Source organism: Equus caballus, chromosome 22 (genome assembly GCF_041296265.1).
Source record: "Equus caballus isolate H_3958 breed thoroughbred chromosome 22, TB-T2T, whole genome shotgun sequence".
Taxonomy (NCBI): Eukaryota; Metazoa; Chordata; class Mammalia; order Perissodactyla; family Equidae; genus Equus; species Equus caballus.
Genome location: NC_091705.1, coordinates 7,259,360 through 7,282,213, shown reverse-complemented (window position 1 = coordinate 7,282,213; position 22,854 = coordinate 7,259,360). Strand labels below are relative to the sequence as shown.

The 22,854-nt window shown below is 38.9% G+C and overlaps 1 protein-coding gene across 14 annotated transcripts in view; it reads right to left on the bottom strand.

The window, feature by feature from the left end:
* Positions 1-22,854, bottom strand: part of DZANK1 (double zinc ribbon and ankyrin repeat domains 1) — an 89,857-nt gene that overhangs the window by 33,842 nt on the left and 33,161 nt on the right. For 9 of the 14 annotated variants that reach the window (XM_023626054.2, XM_023626050.2, XM_070247081.1 and 6 more), the window contains 4 exons: positions 17,219-17,332; positions 14,924-15,016; positions 2,547-2,669; positions 1,226-1,390 (listed from right to left, as the gene is read on the bottom strand). In XM_023626054.2, coding sequence (XP_023481822.1) covers positions 1,226-1,390; positions 2,547-2,669; positions 14,924-15,016; positions 17,219-17,332 — 495 coding nt within the window. The remainder of the gene's footprint in view (positions 1-1,225; positions 1,391-2,546; positions 2,670-14,923; positions 15,017-17,218; positions 17,333-22,854) is intronic. The other 5 variants (XM_023626058.2, XM_070247078.1, XM_070247077.1 and 2 more) reach the window with 3 other exon arrangements.

The window sequence follows — 22,854 nt, the reverse complement described above, 5'->3', positions numbered from 1 at the left end:
TCATCCACACCCAGTCACTGGGCACCAACATTTTCTGTGAGAGACTCTCCTGCACCTGGACCTGCGGACCTGAGAGGACCACCACGTAAGGTTATGTAGGCTGTTGCACTACACAACAGCATTGCATCTAAAGGGGTACCATTCACATGGTAGACATCATATATTTGCATATTTATGAGGACAATTTTTCTGGTAGATGGAAGAAAATGTCTTTCTAACAAAATTAGTATATTACAATCAATTTCCAACAGATGGCAGTCAAGCGTCTTGAGGAAAGAACACCTTTGTCTTATTTGCACAAAGGTCCCAGGGTCCATAAGTCTTTCAATATGGGTTAAGAAGGCCATGAACTACCTAAAAATGAATGCAAAGTGGCTGGGTGCATGTGCTGTCTCTCTAATAACTATCGATCTTCAAATTCTTCTAGCAAAGAGATAAGAAGAAACTTGCAGGGGCCAGCCCAATGGTGCAGCGGTTAAGTTCACACGTTCTGCTTTGGCGGCCTGGGGTTTGCCGGTTCGGATCCTGGGTGCGGACCTATGCACCGCTTGGCAAACCTGCTGTGGTAGGCATCCCACATATAAAGTAGAGGAAGATGGGCACGGATGTTTGCTCAGGGCAATCTTCCTCAGCAAAAAAGAGGAGGATTGGCAGCAGATGTTAGCTCAGGGCTAATCTTCCTCAAAAAAAAAAAGAAAAGAAACCTGCAAAGTCTTTATGTAGCTTAGAGAAATTCACAAAAGACTAACACAAAGCCAATTAGAGATTAAGTCCTTCTGACAACAATGTTGTGAGATTTTCCTCATACTGTCCAATTGCTGTAAATGGCAAAAGCAATTTTATATACCAGATGTAAGTTTTCTAAAATATAAGAGTCGGGGGGAATGTTCTTGGTGCGTCACATAAGAAATTCAAGAGAAGTACTTTCTATCCTATGTAGTTTAAATCCACCTCTCCCTAAGGACATTATATCTATTGCCTTGCAGATGCAATTAGACCTCATTCTACTATAGATAAATGCATAGATCTTTGATTTCTGAAGAAATCACTCAAGTGTTTAAAACCTAAATTGATTTCATTTATTTATACACCTAGTTGAAAGTCCATGCAAAAGGTCTGAACGTTTTGGTTCTCTTTCCCTGGGTTGATTCACAGGGTGGAGAACACAAGTCCAGAGTCACAACTTCTTCCTGGGCACCAGTTCTGACTGCAGAGGAGGTCTCACCTCGGCAAAAGGGCCAGGTTCTCCAGCAGCTAGAGCCAGGTGGCTGTCCACACTAAGTCTGGTCGAGGACTTCACATAAATACCACAGGAGCCACAGAACCGGGCAGATGGGTGATTGCTGGCCTCACATTTAGGGCAAACAGAGTAGCAAGCAGGAATGCCAGGCTAGAGGACAGAAAATATTGTTATGTTCTCATGAATATTAGAGTCACAATTTCCCCACATAAATTACTCCCACACCATGCAATCTCCAGCCACCAAAATAACATATGCCCACTCCCTGACACAGCAATTTTACCTTCTAGAATTTATCCTGTAGATGGACAAGTACACAAAGAAGTATATTCAAGACCATTCCCTGCAGGATTGTGGTTTTAAAGGAAATAACTGGAAACAACCTAGAAGTCCAGCACCAGAGGAGGGCCAAAATACATCATGGTACAGACAGACAGTGGAATATTATGAAGCCAACGAAAAGAAGGAAGAGGTTACTAACAAGATGCATTGCTAGGTAAAAAGAATTGCATCAGTGTTCATATTCACTACTAGTTTAGTTATTGACACATTGAATGGCTGAAATAACACCTCAGAAACTGGTAACAGTGACCACTTCTGGGGAGAGGAGCTGCGGGGCTGGGATGAGGAGACAGACCACGCCTTCACTATAAGCCTTTTGTATAATTTACATGCAACACTTATCCAAATAAATAAATACATATTTTTGTGTTTTATTAAAAAGGTAGGTAAACAAACAATTCATAAAATAAGAAATGCCAATAGTCAATAAATGAGTGAAAAAGTTTAACCTCAAAGAAATCCAAATTAAAACTGTAATGAGAAGAGAAAAAAAAAAGAAGATTGGATGGGGCCAGCCCCATGGCCAAGTGGTTAAGTTCGCACACTCCACTGTGGCGGCCCAGGGTTTTGCTAGTTTGGATCCTGGGCACAGACATGGCACTGCTCGTCAGGCCACGCTGAGGCGGCGTCCCACATGCCACAACTAGAAGGACCCACAACTAAAAATATACAACTATGTACTGGGGGGATTTGGGGAGAAAAAGCAGAAAGAAGAAAAAAAAAAAAGAAGACTGGCAACAGTTGTTAGCTCAGGTGCCAATCTTTAAGAAAAAAAACTGCAATGAGAGACCTTTCTCAGTTTAAGAGAATTAATTATCTGTGTCTCCAGATTCTTAGGTAACTAGGTGCCTGTACCCAAATCCTAAGAAGCCACCTCTGCGAGGCCCTGGCAGAGGAGGAGCTGGCTCCCTCCGGGTGCTGGTCAGGTGCTCAGCACCGAGCAGCTTCGTAGTCAAATACGCACCGTGGCTCCATGCCAGTCACAGCAGCGCGCTTCCCGGCGACTCCGGCGACCACATGTGGGGCAGGAAACGCTCTCCCCTTTCTGAGTGGGCGGAGGAGGGGCTTTAGCTCCACTGCACATGGACTGGTGAACACAACGCATTTACAGGCAGATCAATACTATATTCTCCAATCCCCCTCCATTCCAGAAAAGAAAAAAGCCCCAAATCAATGTAAGCCCTGGAAATAAGTATTTTTGTCCAAAAGAGGAAAACTGATGAGCTTCATCAATTAACAAATTAGTACAAAGAGCACACATTCCTTCACAGACAGTCGATGAAACTGGTGTCTCACACAACTTGATATTCCTCAGTATCTTTAACACCAAAGGCAGCAAGCCTCCCGCTGATTTGCAATAACATTAACAAGGAAAGAAGGTAAAGAGGGTGAGCGACCTAAGGTGTCACGACTGAGCTTTATCTTCTATCCTTTGGGGTCTGGTTTCCATCCAGAAATGTGAATTTATTTTCCTCTCTTGAGACATGAGCAGAATTATTTTATTTGGGGGAGATAGAATTGTTTTGTGAGAATTTCCAAGACTGTGTTAGGTGGATCTGGATTCGAATCTTTGCTCCTGCTACTCACTAACTATTGCCTGGGAAGAGATTTCTCATCAACAAGTGGGGATGACAGTAATCGTCACTGTGACAGGATCACCTACTATGTGCAGGCAATGTTCTGAACACAGCCCCTGTACCCTTGCATCAATCCACATGACAGACCTGCGAGGTGGGTGCCAACATCATCTTTATTTTACAGAGGGAAACTGAGGCACAGAGAGGGTAAGACCTAAGATTTGAAACCGGGCCATGACTTTTATGCAGGACTCCATGCAGTCTCTTCAATACAGCAGCTTTCTCCCAGGTCTGCAGGGGAATTTTAGATGGTTAACGGCAATTAAGTACATAGGAATGCAGAGCATAGGGTCAAGTTCAGTATGTCAGCTTCCTTCCCTTCTCATCTTGCTTTCTACTAGATCCTAATTTTTTTAAGGGAAAGGACTATCATTTCACATTTTTTTCCCACTTGGCACAGTACCTGCTACCTTGGCACATGGGAGTCATTCAAGTAATTATTGAATGAATGAATCAACGAATAATTGATTCAATTGGTAACTGAACGTGTGTACTGTCATACATCACATGTATAATGCTAAGAATGTGCACACTAGAGAAAACATTTTTTAAGGACACTTCTTCCTTAAAGATTGTTGTTTTAGTTAACTTTATTTGTCCAACAGTATCCTGTTTTACTTCAAGTCTTACTCCCTTATCCTAAAAGAGTTATCTGTCCACAAAGAGGCCACGTGAGCCCCTAAAATCCACAGATGCTGAGAAAGATAATCCTTCTTTTGAGTACGTTTACTTTCACCCCATTTCTGTGCAATTAGAGAGAGACTCCTTGGAATAAATCAAAGGAGAAACCCTTTGGATACTTTTGCTTCAGACTTACGTTTCAATTTATACTACTCTTAAAACAGGGTCTTGATATAAAACTTGCCAACTTGGGTTTCTAAATATAAAGGCTTCAAACCTTTTATTTAAATGCATCTACTATTCAAGTAGATTTTTTATATAACATTGCTTTAAAGGAAGAAAAGTTATCTTACTCCATTCAAATTAATGCTGCTAAACAAAGAAAAGACATAAAGCAATCAGATTGAACATGCATTGTTACTTCGATGGCACTTCAATGACAAATACTCTCATTGTGACATCTAAACTCTGATATACCATTTAGATAGAAATACAATTTTTTAATTGTTCCTGAAAGAGTTTTCTTGACAGGTGAGACCCAGAAACAACTACATCACTGACAGTTAATAAAATCAGTTTAAATTATTTTACTATTTATATAAGAAGTCCAGAATGTCTGAAAAAATAAATCTTTTGCTTGGCAATTCACTTAAACCTATCAGAAAAATCACTCCAAGAACTCCAAAGCACCACTGCTCTCTTTTTTAATGCTCTCCCAATGTCACTATTTTTTTTCTGTGGCGTCTTGGAAAATTATAAAGTGTAATTTCATGATGGGAGAGTGACATAAAGTCTGAAAGATAAACAAATGACAATCAACAAAAGGCTATCCTAAAATTGCATCAGATTTTATTTGGTAATAGATGGGTTTTCTTATTAAATTTGTCAGCTCATTAGCATGCTTTTTAGTCTCAGTTCTGAAAAGGAAACACATATTTTATAACATAAACCATCTTTTTAGAGAGAAACTATACAGATTTTCCTTTTGGTAGTGACAGAGGAAGACCACACCAAATGACTACCACACAGAAAAGAACTAAAACCTGCTCATACGACATGAAGGCACTGGAGAATGAAGAGGAGCAGACAGACCCTCGTAGCAAGTGCACACAGGAGGAGGGGTGTCAACAAAGTTAGTTCCCTTTTAGCCTGGGGCTGAAGGAGTCCACACAGCACATGTGAACAGGTGGGAAAGGAACAGCATTTCTGGCTAGGAGAACCATAAAACTGAAGCTGGGGAATATCTGGCTACTGAAGAGGTAGAGAGCTCCCAGAAAAAAAAAAAACAAAGAGGAGATCCCCAAATTCTGGTCACATCTCTTACTGACCCCTGAACAAACCATGGACAGAACACTCAAAGCAGTTCAGCTAAAGAAAAAATATCTGCACAGAGACCAAACTTTCTGCTCCCCTCCCTCTACAACCGCCAGTTTTGTTGTTTTGAGCATGTTGAGGAATTTTAGATTGTGTCCTGCTGTTAAATACGTCAGGTTGTGATGCTTCTGGATTCTGTTATTTATTCTCTGATGAGTCCTTAGTTTGTTGTTGCTGTTTGTTTTGTTTTGCTTTGCTTTAACAGCCAATAATTTATATCCCTGGTTTGGGGAACGCAGTGCCTGGAATGAACTAGAACTAAATGTCTTTCAAAAGAAAAGAAAATCAATTGAGTCCAGCCCTAAGATGGATCAGATGCTGGAACTGGCTACCAGAATTTTAAAGCATATATTCTTCCCACAATGAATAAAAAGATAGGAAATCAGGAGTGACGTCAGCACCATGGTAGAGTGAGTTCTCCGATGACCTCTCTCCTCTACCATACGATGAAAAAGACATTCATCCTCCAACAGAGGACATCCACACAACCCAAAAGACATCTGAGAGACCCATGCAGCCATATGATGGAGGGTGGAGAGGCTGGAGCCCCATTCAGAGGAGGTGGAAAAGGGTGAGACAAAACTTCGCTCCCTCCCCAAAAGACTGGGATCCAGGACCATGGGTAGCCTCCAAGAGGGAAGGAACAGGGGAGGGGACATTTGTTCGCGAGAACATCAAAGATGGCTGAGGGCCCTTGCAGCCTAAGGGAAAACCCTTACCAAGGTGAAAGCTAATGCAGGGGTGACCTCAGCAGGCCAACACCGCAGGAGAGCAGATAGTGAGGGCAGAGTGAGAAAACCCTGAGAGCATGCAGGAGAAAGCATCCCTCCCCCTCATCTGCCCAGCGCTGGCTCCAGTACCTGGGATCTTGGCAGACAGCAGAGGGCTCAGAAGACATAGCTCTTGACCCCCACCCAGTGGTGATACGCAGTAACTGCGACCAAATAATACCAGGATGCACAAAAACAGAGCCATACCCTCTGGGAATATCAAACATTATATTAGCTCTCCAGACTAGTGAGAAAATGACAAGTACCCAGAAATCAGTCCTGAGGACACAGAGTATGTAATCTAAATGAGGGAGAATTCAAAATAGCTATCATCAAAAAACTTAACGAGTTAAAAGAGAATGTAGAAAAACAACTCAACAAGTTCTGGAGCTACTTAACAAAAGAGATTGAAACTATAAAGAAGAATCAATCAGAAATATTGGATATGAAAGACACAATGGAAGAGATAAAACAAAATATAGACTCCCCAAACACTCAAGCTAACATCATAGAGGAGCAAATCAGCATAACTGAGGATAGATGGTTGAAACACTCCAGATGGAGCAGGAGAGAGAACTAAGGCTAAAAAGAAATAAAGAAAGTCTCCAAGAAATATCCAACTCAATTAGGAAATGCAGTATAAGAATTATAGGTATTCAAGAGGGAGAAGAAAAGGAGAAGGGAGCAGAAAGCTTAATCAAAGAAATAATAGCAGAGGGGCTGGCCCCGTGGTTGACTGGTTAAGTTCGTGCGCTCCATTTCAGCAGCCCAGTGTTTCACTGGTTTGGATCCTGGGCACGAACATAGCACCACTCATCATGCCATGCTGAAGCAGCATCCCACATGCCACAACTAGAAGGACCCACAACTAAAATGTACAACTATGTACTGGGGGGATGTGGGGAGAAAAAGCAGAAAAAGAAATAGGATTGGCAACAGTTGCTAGCTCAGCTGCCAATCTTAAAAAAAAAAGAAAGAAAGAAATAATAGAAGAGAAATTCTGAAACCTAGGGAAGTAGATGGAAATCCATGTGGAATAGGCTGCCAGATCTCTTAAATATGTCAATGTAAAAAGACCTACTGCAATGCATATAGTAGTGAAACTGGCAAAAGTGAATGACAAAGAAAGAATACTAAGGGCAGCAAGGCAAAAGAAAATAACCTACAAGGGAACCCCTATCAGGCTTTCGGCAGATTTCTCTGCAGAAACCTTACAGACTAGGAGAGACTGGAATGACATATTCAAATCTCTGAAGGACAAAAACTTTAAGCCAAGAATACTATATCCAGCAAAAATATCCTTCAGATATGATGGAGAAATTAAAACTTTCCCAGATAAACAAAAGCTAAGGGAGTTCATAGCCACAAGACCCCCTCCTACAAGAAATCCTCAAGAAGGTCCTCATATCTGGAAAAAAAAAAGGGAGAAAGGGTTACAAAGAATGGAATAAAAACAGAAATTTGCAGCTATACATCAGAACAAGTTAGCAAACACTCAAGAATAGCATTAAAGATACAGAGAAGGAAAACACAATAAACAAAGATAATCTTGTCATTTTAATCACAAACTCACAACACAAGATGGAATAAGATGTGAGAAAAACAGCTTAGGAGGGGAATAGGAAAGAGACTGAATCGGTTTAGTCCAAGGAAATAGGAGGCCATCAGAAAATGGACTATCTTATCTACGAGATTGTGAATACAAACCTCATGGTAACTACTGAACGAAAAAGCAGAACAGAAACGCAAATAATAAATAAGGAGAAAAAAAGAAACACATCATAAAAAACTACATAACTTAATTGGTAGACCAAATGCACAGGATGAGAAACAAAGGAAATGCAGGGGAACCAGAAAACGAGTGATAAAATGGCAGCATTAAGCCCCCATATATTGATAATCACCCTAAACTTAAATGGATTGAATTTCCCAATAAAAAGACACAGAGTGCCAAGATGGATTAAAGAACAAGACCCAGCAATATGCTGCCTCCAGGAAACACATCTCAGTTCCAATGACAAACACAGGCTCAGAGTGAAGGAATGGAAGATGATACTCCAAGCTAATGGCAAACAAAAGAAAGCAGGTATTGCAATACTTATATCAGACAAAATAGACTTCAAGATAAGACAGATAAAGAGAGACAAAGAATATATAATCAGTAATAATGATCAAAGGGACACTCCACCAGGAAGACATAACACTTATAAATGTCTATGCAGCGAACACAGGAGCACCAAGGTACATAAAGAAACTATTAACAAATTTATTGAAGCTTGCCTTGTTTCCCAACATATATTCTATCCTTCAGAATGTTCCATGTGCACTTGAGAAGAATGTGTATTCTGCTGTTTTTGGATGGCATGTTCTATATTTGTCTATTAAGTCCAACTGGTCTAGCTTTTCATTTAATTCCATTGTTTCCTTGTTGATTTTCTGTCTGGATGATCTGTCCAATGATGTGAGTGGGGTGTTCAGGTCCCCTACTATTATTGTGTTACTTTTAATATCTTCTTTTAGGTTTAAGAAAATTGAAATAATAACAAGCATCTTTTCCAATCACAATGCTATAAAGCTAGAAATTAATGACAAGAAAAAAGCTGAGACAGGGACAAAGATGTGGAGACTAAACAACATGCTATTGAACAAGCAATGGACCCTCGAAGAAATTAAAGGAGAAATCAAAAAATATCTGGAGACAAATGAAAATGAAAACATACCATACCAACTCATATGGGCTGTGGCAAAAGCCATATTAAGAAGGAAATCACAATACAGGCACACCTTAACAACAAGAAAAATCAAAAGTAAGCAATCTCAAAGTACACCTAACTGAATTAGAGAAAGAAGAAGAAACAAAGCCCAAAGTCAGCAGAAGCAGAGAAATAATAAAAAGCAGAGCAGAAATAAATGCTATTGAAACAAAAACGGCAGTAGAAAGGATCAATGAAACAAAGAGCTGGTTCTTTGAGAAGATAAATAAAATTGACAAACCTCTAGTCAAACTTACAAAGAAAAAAAGAGAGAAAGCTCAGATAAATAAAACTAGAAGTGAAAGAGGAGAAATAACAATGGATACCACAGAAATACAATGGATTATAAGAGAATACTACAAAAAGCTATATGCCAACAAAATGGACAATCTAGAGGAAATGGATAAATTCTTAGACTCTTACAATCTCCCAAAGCTGAATCAAGAAGAAACAGATAATCTGAATAGACCAATCACAAGGAAAGAGATTGAAACAGTAAACAAAGAATAAAAGGCCAGGACCAGATGGCTTCCCTAAAGAATTCTACTAAACTTTCAGAGAGGATTTAACACCTATCCTCCTCAAGCTATTCCAAAAAATTAGGGAAGATGGAATGCTTCCTAACACATTCTATGAGGTAAACATCACTCTGATACCAAAGCCTGACAAGGACAACACAAAAAGTGAAAACTACAGGCCAATATCGCTGATGAACATAGATGCAAAAATCCTCAACAAAATATTGGCAAATCAAACACAGCAATATATCAAAAACATCACACGTCATGATCAAGTGGGATTTATACCAGAGACAGAGGGATTGTTCAACATCTGCAAATCAATTAATGTGATACACCACATTAACAAAATGAGGAATAAAAACCACATGGTCATCTCAATAGATGCAGAGAAAGCATTTGACAAGATCCAACAGCCATTTATGATAAAAGCGCTTAACAAAATAGGGATAGAAGGAAATTACCTCAACATAATAAAGCCATATATGACAAACCCACAGCTAACATCATACTCAATGGGCAAAAACTGAACACCATCCCTCTGAGAACAGGAACAAGACAAGGATGCCCACTATCACCACTCCTATTCAACATAGTAGTGGAGGTTCTGGCCAGAGCAATTAGGCAAGAGAAAGGAATAAAAGGAATCCAAATAGGGAGTGAAGAAGTGAAACTCTCACTGTTTGCAGACAACATTATAGAAAACCCTAAAGAATCCACCAGAAAACTATTAGAAATAATTGACAACTATAGTAAAGTTGCAGGGTACAAAATCAACCTACAAAAGTCAGTTGCATTTCTACACAGTAATAATGAACTTACAGAAAGAGAACTCAAGAATACAATTCCATTTACAATCACTACAAAAAGGATAAAGTACCTAAGGAATAAATTTAACCAAGGAGGTGAAGGACTTATACAATGAAAATTATAAAACATTGAAAGAAATAGATGACGCCATAAAGAGATTCCATGAACATGGATTGGAAGAATAAACATAGTTAAAATGTCCATACCACCCAAAGCAATCTACAGATTCAATGCAATCCCTATCAGAATCCCAATCACATTCTTCACGGAAATAGAACAAAGAGTCCTAAAATTCATATGGGGCAACCAAAGACCCCGAATCGCTAAAGCAATCCTGAGAAAAAAGAACAAAGGTGGAGGCATCACAATCCCTGACTTCTAAATGTACTACAACCCATAGTGATCAAAACGGCATGGTACTGGTACAAAAACAGGCACACAGATCAATGGAACAGAACTGAAAGCCCAGAAATAAAACCACACATCTACGGACAGCTAATCTTTGACAAAAGTGCCAAGAACACACAATGGAGAAAAGATAGTCTCTTCAATAAATGGTGTTGGGAAAACTGGACAGTCACATGAAAAAGAATGAAAGTAGATCATTATCTTATACCATACACAAAAATAAACTAAAAATGGATGAAAGACTTGAAGATAAGTCCTGAAACCGTAAAACTCTTGGAAGATAATATACATAGTACACTCTTTGACATTGAACTTAAAAGGATCTTTTCAAACACCATGTCTTCTCAGACAAGGGAAACAAAAGAAAAAATAAACAAGTGGGACTTCATCAGACTAAAGAGCTTCTGCAAGGCAAAAGAAGCTAGGATCAAAAACAAAAGACAATCCACCAATTGGGAGAAAATATTTGCAGATCATATATCCAACAAGGGGTTAATCTCCATAACATATAAGGAACTCACACAACTGAACAACAAAAAAACTAACAGCCCGATCAAAAAACAGGCAGAGGATATGAACATTTTTTCAAAGAAGATATACAGATGGTCAATAAGCACATGAAAAGATGTTCAACATCACTAATCATCAGGGAAATGCAAATCAAAACTACACTAAGATACCACCTTACACTTGTTAAAATGGCTATAATCACTAAGACTAAAAATAACAAATGTTGGAGAGGGTGTGGAGAGAAGGGAACCCTCCCCCTGCTGGTGGGAGTGCAAACTGGTGCAGCCACTATGGAAAATAGTATGGAGATTCCTCAAAAACTAAAAATAGAAATACCATAGGACCCAGCTATCACACTACTGGGTGACTACCCAAACAACTTGAAATCAACAATCCAATGTAACACAGGTACCCCTACATTCATTGCAGCACTATTCACAATAGCCAAGACATGGAAACAATCCAAGTGCCCATTGACTGATGATTGGATAAAAAAGATGTGGTATATATACAATAGAATACTACTCAGCCATAAAAGAGACAAATTCATCCCATTTGCAACAACATGGATGGACCTGGAGGGAACTACGCTTAGTGAAATAAGCCAGACTGAGAAAGACAAACACCAGATGATTTCATTCATATGTGGAATATGAACAACTACATGGACAAAGAAAACAGTTCAGTGGTTACCAGGGGAAGGGGGGTATGGGAAAGGCACAGGGGGTGAAGGAGAGCACTTACGTGGTGACAGACAAGAAATAATGTACAACTGAAATTTCACAATGGTGTAAACTATTATGAACTCAAAAAGCATTTTTTAATTATAAAAAAATTTAAAAGAATTCTAAGGACTTAAACAAAATGCTACTGAACACTGGGTCAATGAAGAAATCAAAGAAGAAATTAAAAAAACACCTGGAGACAAATAATTCCAGAATCATCATTGGAGGTTTTAATACCATTTTCTCAGCATTTGCTAGAACAATTAGACAAAGTTCAGCAAGGAAATACAAGATCTGCGCAACATTCCATTTTGAATTAATTGATATTTATAGAATACTGTACCCACAATGACAGAAAACACATTCTTTCAAGTGCACCTGGTATATTCTCTAGGTTAGACTATGTACTGGCCAAAAAACAAGTCTCATTAATTTAAAATAACTGAAGTATAAAGAGTATGTTTTCTGATCATAATGGAAGTAAATTATAAATCACTAACAATAAGATAACTAGAGAAACTTCATATATTTGGAAATTAACCAACTTATAGATAAATTATAGGTCAAATAAGAAATCACAAGAGAAATTAGAAAATGTTTTGAACTGAATTATAATGAAAATACAACCTATATAAATTTGTGGGATGTTGCTAAAGAAGTTCTTAGAGATAAATTTATGTTAGAAAGAAGAAAAATTTAAAATCAATGATATGAGTTCTCAGCTTAAGAAATTAGAAAAAGCATATCAAGTTGAACCCAAAGCAAAGAGAAGGAAATAATAAAGATCAAAATTTTTAAAAAGGAAATACAAACTAGAGAAAATTAATGAACCAGAAGCTAGTCTTTGAAAAAAATCAGTAACATTTTTAAGTCTCTAGCTGGAAAGAGGGAGAGAGAGACAACACAAATTACAGACATCAGGAACGAACGAGGGATATCACCACAGATCCTACAGACATTAAAATGGCAAAAAGGGAATATCATTAATAAAATGCCTGATACCAAGTATTGGTGATGATGCAGAGAAACAGGAACCTTCACATATTGCTGATAGGAATGCAAAACAGTACAGCCATTTTGGAAAACAGTACGGCAATATCTTTATAAAATTAAATATGAGCTTAGATAGGACCCAGTAATCCTACTCCTAGGTATTTACCCAAGAGAAATAAAAACTGCATCCACATAAAGACTCGTAAGTGAATGTTCACAGCAGCATTATTCATAATATCCTCAAAGTGGAAATGACTCAAGTGCCCGTTAACTGGTGGATGGATCAATCAGTTGTGGTATATCCATACTGTAGAATGCTACTCAATGATCAAAATGGAAAAAAATATGGATACATGCAACAACTTGAATGAACCTCAAAAACACTATTCTAAGTGCAGGAAATCAAACACACAAAAACTAGACCCTTCTGTAAAAAGCGAAAACCACAGTGTCAAAGAGATCAGTATTTTCTGGGGCTAACGATCATGGGAGGAGTTCAACCGTGAAGGGGCAAGAGAAAATTTCAGGGTAATGGAACTGTTCTCCGTCTTCATTGTGGTGGTGGTTAAAATGACTATATATTTACCAACATTCATTAAACTGTAAAATTAAAATAAGTGAGTTTTATTGCATATAAATTATACCTCAATAAAGCTTGGAACAAAAAGAGTTCCTTCAAATCAACTAGTCTTAGATTGTCAGTAATTAGATACAACCTTAAAAGGTATCTTGTCCAACTCCCTTGTTATGGGGTGAATTGTGTTCTCCAAAAAGATGTGTTGGAGTCCTAACACCCAGTATACCTCAGAATGTGACCGTATTTGGAAACAGAATCTTTACAGAGGTAATCAAATTAAAACGAGGTAATTATTATAAGGGTAGGCCCTAATCCAATATGACTGGTGTCCTTATATAAAAGGGAAATCTGGACACAGAGACAGACACACAGGGAGAAGGCAGCCATGTGACTGAAGTGACACATCTATAAGCCAGGGGAAGCTCGAGGCCACCAGCAGGTAGGAAAGAGGCATGGAACAGATCCTTCACAGGGAACAGGCCCTGCCAACACCTTGATTTTGGACTTCTGGCCTCCAGAACTGTGAGACGATAAATTTCTGTTGTTTTAAGCTGCTCAGTTTGTGGCACTTTGTTTCAGTAACCCCAGGAACCAGCTCACTCCCATCCATTTGATCCTAACCACATTGACGACACGAACCATCACATTTGTCCCATTTCCCAAGGAATCTCTCTGAGATGAGAACAAATACTCTAAACAATCAGATATAGATATAGATATACAAAATTATATATAAAATTTATATATTTATAAATAAATTTTTGTTCTTCTAAGTTGGCTAGTAAATGCCAATTTCTTTTGTTAGGCCAGAGCAAGAGTCACCTGGAAATAATTTCTAAAGTCTCTCATCATTAGAAACATTTTATAAACATACAATAGATCATCTAAACTGAACCCACTCACTGTATTTAAGTTGCACATGCCTCTAATTCCTTCATTTTATTAATTTATTTATTAAAGATTGGCACGTGCAATAACATCTGTCGCCAATCCTTTTTTTTTTTTTTTGGCTTCTTCTCCCCAAAGCCCCCCAGTACATAGTTGTATATTCTGGTTGTGAGTGCCTCTCGCTGTGCTATGTGGGATGCCGCCCCAGCATGGCCTGATGAGCGGTGCCAGGTCTGCGCCCAGGATCCAAACTGGCAAATCCCTGGGCTGCTGAAGTGGAGCACATGAACTTAACCACTCAGCCACGGGGCCTGCCCCTATTCCTTCATTTTAAATACTCAAAATAGGCTGGCAGGAAACCCAAGAAATGGGTGTCCACCATGTTCTCAATTTCAAAAAACAGCATAGCACAGTCAATAATGACATACCTGACTGCGAATGAAATATGAATGGGTCCACTTCCCAGCTGGCTGCTGCCAACCTTCCATGCAAAGTTACTAAATGAAATCGTAAGAAATTGCCAATTTTATTGAATCTCCTGGAAGTTAGGACTTTGAAAACAGTTTTGTATTGGTGAACATATAAAGACCTCTCCATATTTAGGAATGTTGCTTTCAGTTTACCTCGAGAAGTTTTTTTGTCTCTCTCCCCGCTCCCACTCTGATGAGTATATTTATTCATTATCATTATTCATTATCATTAACATTGAACATTTAGCAGCCACTAAATATAGGGCTGGCACATGTATTCAACCTACCTCTTGTGATGAAGGCAAGGCCCCCTCACAGGTGACACAGTATTTCAGGTGAGCGGGATTCCCTGTGCCACAGGTGCGGCAAATCACTTTCTCCTTGAAAACAGAGAAGAAGACTTACATGTTCCTCTGAGCGAACACTGCAGAGAAATCACCAGGCAGTCTTCTCAGTTATTCAGCCAGCAGTGAACCCTATTTCAACAACCAGCCCCTGATACTGGATTGGTTTAGGAATTACGACAACATAAACAGAGTCAGACAAATAAACATAATTTTAAAAGAAACAAAACCCCAAATTAACAAACTGAAAAACAGTCTTCACTGGGTATTTTGCACTCATTATGTGTGAGTTATTATTTTTTTCAGTTTGGAAAACGTAATTAGTCAGAAGGCTCTCCATCTCCTGACTTGAACAGTAAACAGAAAGGTGGTGGACCTTTAAGCAAAACCTTGGTGTTTACAAGTAACTAGTTCTTGGACTGGGGTTTGCCCCATGGGGCTTTATATTAAATATGAATTTAAGATTGCTCTGTAGTTTCTCACTTAGAAATGGAAAAGCGGAAAGACTGTCTTAGAAAATAAACAGTAAGCGCAACTTGCCAAGTCAGGACCCTGGGATAAGTTGCAACACACACACACACACACAAAATGCAAGAGAAAAAGAAATGATGGTGAAAACAGTCTAACCAAAATTTAGCTATCAGAGGTTTGCTACCATCTGTTTAGTACTGGACACTTCTGCACTATCAGGATACTATCTCCTTCAATTGTCAATGACCAGCGACACTCAAATGTTCCTTTCTACTCCAGTACCTGTGTTCCTCAGGTGTCCTGAAACTGAGAAAGTGTGTTCTGGAGCCAGAACAGGTAAAGAGGATGATCAGGAAAAAGAAAGCTCAACTCCAGGGGTTTTAGTTCCAATGCCACTAGGTAGGCTATGAAGTTCCCGGCCTTTCTAAGGCTGGTTAACTCCACTCTAATAGAAGACTCCACGGTCTTCCTAGGAACTTGAGCCAACTCAGGAAACCACAGGTCCCAACCCAGAGAATTCCTAAAGTGCATAGGCTGGCTGACTGCTACTCAAAATGGCAGAGAATCACAGGCTTGCTCTCAGTGGGTGACACTCCCTGGTTCCTGCCTTCTACAATCGTCGGAGCTTTTCTGAGATTTAGGGCTTCAACCTCCTGAAGATGTTCCCTCAGAAAAGATCTGGTGAAACCCACTGAGAAGTGAAACAAATTTCTTGCCCCTGCACAGAGCTTCAGAAACTTGCAGAGGATCACCCTCAAGTCTTCAACATGATGTACACATGTGTGGAAAAGTCTGGAGACAAGGTTCCAAGGCTATGTGGTGGCTTCCTGCAGTCACTTTTAAAGTTTCTTAAGATTGAAAATAGTTATCCAACAAAAGATTAGTAAACTTTCATCTACTTGACTTTGGCCAGGCCAAATCTTCAAAATCTCATTTCTGAGGGCTTACATACCTGGGACACTTTAGAACCTTTCACAATGAAGGGGAGCTTGGGGATGGAAGGAAAAGTGAACTTATCTTTTCTCTCGTTAAACTTCGATACATTCTGCCCCTATAGAATCCACAAAGTCATTTTAGGAGTGCTACAGTTCTCATTGTACATTAAATGCACACATTCCCCTAATTGATAAAAATTTTTGCTTTTTTAATGCCCCAAATTCTCCTTATTAAATCTATTTTATCCGCTAATGATCTTTACTTGAGATTAAAGAGGCAGTAAATGGGACTTTAAATTGAAACATGGAGAAAAGATACAGCTGTATGTTCAATGATTCCACCAAAAAATGTTTCATGATATGATATAATTTGTCTAGCAAATTTTTTTGAATGTATGCAATGATACTTAACTTTTTCAGCCATGTGACTACTTATAACAATTCTTTTCTATGTAATAGTGACTCATAACCAAATAAAGCAAATGAAAGCTTGAAGCCACTTTAAGGACAAGATTAAAAGTCAATATTAATTGCAATGTTCAAGTTTAAATATATGAATAAAAAACTGTCTAAGTTAGTGTAGCGTAATTTGTCCTCCAAATCCATGTCCAGGGAACACATTTCTATGTATCCCTCTTAACTTTATGATCCTACGGGCAAGTTAAAACCCTTGGGTAGCATACCTTCACAAAAGTTAGAGTGGATTTTGTTCAAAGATATTAGAGTTTATCAGTTGTTAGCAAATTCCACCAGCTGAAGGAAAACACTTAATTGTTCAAACATTACTTTCTACATGTTTTATTCATGTTTTTACAGAATCACATTTCATTACCTTCAAGCGGAGGCTGGCCTGTGGCTGCAGCTGTAGAGTAAGAGGGGCCTCACACACCACACAGATGGGAGTGTTCATGGGCACCATGCTTCCGCATTCTACACATAAGCCCATCTGCACAAAGGAAGAGGTCAGGTTTGTCTTGGAATGCAAAAACTGAAGGTATAAGTAGGTCTTAGAATGTAAAGTTTAATTGGCTTTTAAAAATAACTTTTTAAAATAATTACTTTTATTCTTATTTGTTCCTATTAAGAGTAAAAATATGTTTATTGTAGAAAAGAGGGGTGTGTAAAAGAAAAGAAAAAATATCTTACAGCATGATGGAGAGAGGTAGTTGGCAAATCTCTCCAAAAAGCAATTACGTAGTTGGATAAAACTGTCAAAAACAATCATTTCAGACTCTGAAAGTCACCAAAGGTAGACAAGAAACTATAAAGTTACTGAAAAGTACTGAACTTCAGATAGGAACACTACAAGTCTGTGTGGTTCTTACATGGGGCTGCACCCATCCTTCTCTAGCTCTACCAGTATGGTAACTCCACCAGGGCAAGGCAAAGCAGCTTTGTGGCTGCTGATGAGCAGGGTTCACTTGATTTGAAGCACAGCAAAGGTGATGATCTCAGTGGCAAGCAAACAGGGAGGGCAGTGGCTCCACTAACTTGAGATCATGGTCCTGTCTGGGGCAATCAATGGACAGCAAACAAACCAGGGATTTAACTGGGACTCCTAGGAGGTAAGTCAACTCTAGGAGGCTTGATAAGCTCTCCATATAACCTTAGTTGACTGGAGGCTATATGCTTGTGCAGGATAAACCAGAGTGGGCCCAAGCCACACACACACCATTGGCTGATGAAGACTGCGCATGGAAATGAAAGAAAGCTCAGGATAAAGTCAAAGCTGGGACAGACTTTAAAACAGCCTGAAGTTTAAATGTTCTGCCCAGCCCACACATAGATCTATCAGTAGAGAGTGGAAGCCTTGCTGGATCAAGGTGTTTGAGCACAACTTCTGGCCAATCTGCAGTTGATCACTAAGGTATGCAGACCCAAGGGTGAGGCTATGCTTAAAAATAAAAACAAGGAAAAGAAACCCTGACATCAGTGGCCACACACTGCAAGGGAGACAGACATGAAAGATTTAATCCAAGTAAATTAAAAAACAACAACAACTCTAGTAGAAAAATCAGAATCCAGAGTTGTTATATTATGTAAAATGTCCAGATTTAAAGGAAAAATTATGGGACATGAAAAAACAAGAAAGAGTAATCCATACTAAAGGAAAAACACAGTCAATAGAAATTGTCTCTGACTATGTCCAGATGTTGGATTTAGCAGACAAAGATTTCAAAACTGCTATTATAAAAGTGTTCAAAGAACTATAGGAAACTATGTTTAAAAATTTTTTTAAGTATGATAACAATGATCTGAAAAATAGGGAATCTCAATAAAGATATAGAAATTACAAAATAAGAACCAAATCAAAACCTCAAGTTGAAAAGTAAAATAACTGAAATGTAAAAAAAATTGCTAGAGGGACTCAGCAGCAGACTGGAGATGACAGAAGGAAGAATCAGTGAACTTGAAATAGTTCAACAGAAATTTTCCAAACTGAAGAACAGAGAGAAAAAAGATTGAAGAAGATAAACAGACCATCAAAGACCTGTGGAGCAACAAGAAGCATGGGAGTAATGGGAGTCCTAGAAAGGGAACAGAGAGAGAAGGGGCAGAAAAAGAATTTGAATAAATAATGGCCAAAAACTTTCCACATTTGAGAAAAATATTAATCTACAGATCCAATAAATTCAATCAATCCCAAAAAAGATAAGCACAAAGAGATCCACACTTAGGCAAATTATAGTCAAACTGTTAAATGTCAAAGGTAAAGAAAATCTTGAAAGTAGCAAGAGAAAAAAACTACTTATAACCTACATCAAAAACCATGGTGGCCAGAAGGCAGTAGAATGACACATTCAAAAGCCTGAAACTAAAAACAACCGTCCAACAAGAATTCTATACCCAGTAAAACTATCCTTCAAAAAGTAAAGGTAAAATAAACAGTCTCAGATAAACAAAGACAGAGAGAAATTGCCAGCAGACATGCCTTTATTAAAGGAAGCCCTTCAGGCTGAAAATACATGACACGAGATAATAACCCGAGTTCACAGGAAAGAAATGAAAAAAATCAGAGAACAGATATAATAAATATGTGGGTTAATACGAATGACTCCATAAACACTTTTTTCTCATCTTTAAATGGCATTTTTAGTTTATAACATGTATGACAATATACAAAAGATAAAGAAATAGGAAGGAAAAGGGGATATATTGGAGGAAAATTTCTGTATTTTATTGGATTTAAGTTAAATTATTCTGAAATAAACTGTGATAAATTAAGGTACATATTGTAATCCCTAGCGCACCATCAGAAAATAACTTTAAAAAATAGCAAAGAAAAAAGTTAACACAGGAGTTAAAACGGCACAGTAAAAATTATTTATTTGATAAACAAGAAAGCAGCAAAAGAGGAACAAAGATAACATAAGATAAATGGAAAGTAAACAGCAAAATAGCATATATAAATCCAACTATACCAATAATGACATTAAATGTTAACAGACTAAACACTACATTCAAAAGGCAGATACTATCAGACTGGACAAAAAAGAAGACCCAACTGTATGATGTCAACTGGAGACACACCCTAGATTCAAGGACATAAGTTGAAAGTAAAAATATAGAAAAAGATATACAGATGGTCCCCAACTTATGATGGTCTAACTTACAATTTTTCAATTTTATGATGGTGCGAAAGCAATACGCACAGAAACCATACTTCAAATTTTGAATTTTGATCTTTTCCCAGGCTAGCAGTATGCAGTATGATGCTCTCTAGCGATGCTGGGCAGTGGCAGTGAGCCGCAGCTCCAGTCAGCCATGTAATCACAAGGATAAACAACTGATACACTTAACAACCATTTTATACCCATACAACCATTCTGTTTTCCACTTTTAGCAGAGTATTCAATAAATCACCTAAGATATTCAACACTTTATTATAAAATAAGCTTTGTTAGATGATTTTGCCCAACTGCAGGCTAATGTAAGTGTTCTGAGCACATTCAAGATCAGCTAGACTAAGCTATGATGTTCAGTATGTTAGGTGTACTAAACTGAATTTTCAACATATAATATTTTCACCTTACAATGAGTTTATCAGGACAGAACCCCATCATAAGTCAAGGAAGAGCTATATTATGCAAATAGTAACCATAAGAGAGCTGGAGTGGCTACATAAATATCAGAAAAAAGACAAGAAATATTACTAGAGACAAAGAGAGACATTTTATGATGATAAAAGGGTCAATAAATCAGGAAGATATAGCAATTATAAATGTATATGAACACAACAACAAATCCCCAGAATACATGAAGCAAAAACTATGAGTCAGACTTGAGGTTAGACTCAGTCTATCACCTGAGCCCTCTAAGCCCCAACTTTTACTGGTGGACCACAGTGCTGTTTTGGATCTCGAAGAATTAGTGTCAATCCAGGGCCAGTATCTAGTAATCCCCCAAAGGTTTGGGAATTTCCTTTTCCCCAATGCACAGTCATTATAGTGAAGGCAACAGGTCCCTTTGGAAAAGGCTTCGAGGGAGATTTATGATAGGTACTTACAAAGATGCAGGATTCATCCTCAGGGAGACCCAGTCTCCCCTTCAACCAAGGAGCTCTGGGTTTATGAATTGACTTAGGTCTGGAAACTGAGTAACAGTCTTGGATGCTCCATTATGGTGACTCAAGTCAGGTATTTAGCTAAAAGACCCAGCATTTTTTTCAATTAAATATACTAAGTAATACACTAGTAGGCTGCCCATCCACTTCATTACTAGGAACACCATGATCAGATTCTGATTACTGATATGTTGCTGCTGCCCTTTACAGTAGATGTGCCCACCTTGTCTTTGGCAGTTAAGTGCTGCCACTCGACCTCTACTACTCTGGAATCCTATCAGCTCCACTGAAATCAGGGAGCCCATCTCAATGGCAGCAACCCCTTGATCATGTCTAGCCTGCAAAGGAAAGCAGCCACAGAACTTTTCAAGGATGCAGGTGCTCTTGTCACTGACATATTCCTCAATGCCTCAGTGAAGGAAGTGTCTTCTCAGCCTTCTGAAAAGGTGAGAGCTGGGAGGAGGAGGCAGGGGTACAGAACACACATGATAAACCTACTCCAACATTCCTCTTCCTCCACATGGTGCCAGAGAAGCTCTGGTAACTCAATCTCACTAAACATTGGCCACTATTGAGTCCAAGTTTTAGTCAGCCAACCAAAAAAGCTGTTAGAACCACCTCCAGCTGTATTAGCTAATACATTAAATCCAGAATCTATAGAAGGTGCACGCATATCAATGAATTTGGCCCGAGTTAGTGTTACATTCTGCTTTCACTTAAAATCCACTCCCACAGCTGTTCCCCAAGATTCTGCCAATATATATTAGTAAAATTGTGTTCTTTTCATACCTAAGCTATTTTCTCCTGGATCACAGTGTACACCTGTCCCTCTACAGAATGCTAGGATTCCACCACAGTAATGCTACAGGGTGTTTGTGGTGGGTCTTGAGAATAAGCCTCCCCTTTCAAGGGCACTGCCCCAAGTGAGGTTATCACAGAGATTTCAAGCAAAGGAAGGCTAGTATCCTCAGACAGGAGGGCAAGCTACATCTGCTGGCAAGGAGGCTCAGTGCGACTTAGGGGTTCAAGATAGTCAACTTCATCTGGGTCCAACCTGACATCTTCATTCCAAGTTTCAGGACCCCATTCTTTCGCAATCAATGCCCTGTTTCACATAAGAAACATAGTGATAAAGTGAATCAAGCTGATGTTGTAACTCATCAACATATACAATTAAATTTTGTTTGATTTCAGCAGTATAACCCTGGAGCTACAAGACATAGATTCTTTTAGGGCTGTCATGGGAGCTCTCTGGTTCTCAAACTATGACTTAAAGGTCCTGAGCTAGTCATTTTCTTTCTGTGAATGCTCACATGTGCTCAGGAGAATCCATCCACTCCACAGTCCTTGTAGGCATCATCACTGCCATAAAAGTCAAGTGCAGCAGCCACCTGGCCACTCAAGACCATTGCTTCGGTTGGCACTTCATCACTATCAGCCACATGGGATAGCTCGATTAATTGTGATGCCACTTCATGCTATGGATTACCAGCATCCTGTTTCCCATTGGCAAGGGGCTCAGCACTGCTCTCGAGCAAAGGCAAGGATCAAACCACTTCCAGAATCTCATCTTTGCAGGTCTATTTCCTGAGGCCACTCCTGGTACCAATTCTGTATCAGTCAGAGTCCAGTCAGGAGACAGAAACCACACAGTAATTTGAACAGAGAAAGTTTAATATAAGTAATTAACTTGTAACAGAGGATTAAATCTAATGGGTAAAGCAAACTCTAAAGACTACGAGAATATCCAATAGAGGGAGGAGCCACTACCTCTAAGGCTGAGGCAAAGAACCCAAAAAGTATCAAATTTAGAAGAGGCACTTATGCCCCCAAGGCAGAAATCAGACTTCATTGAATTGGGTGTGGCTTTCACCTACTGGTTGGCAGAGAGGTTCACTGGGGTG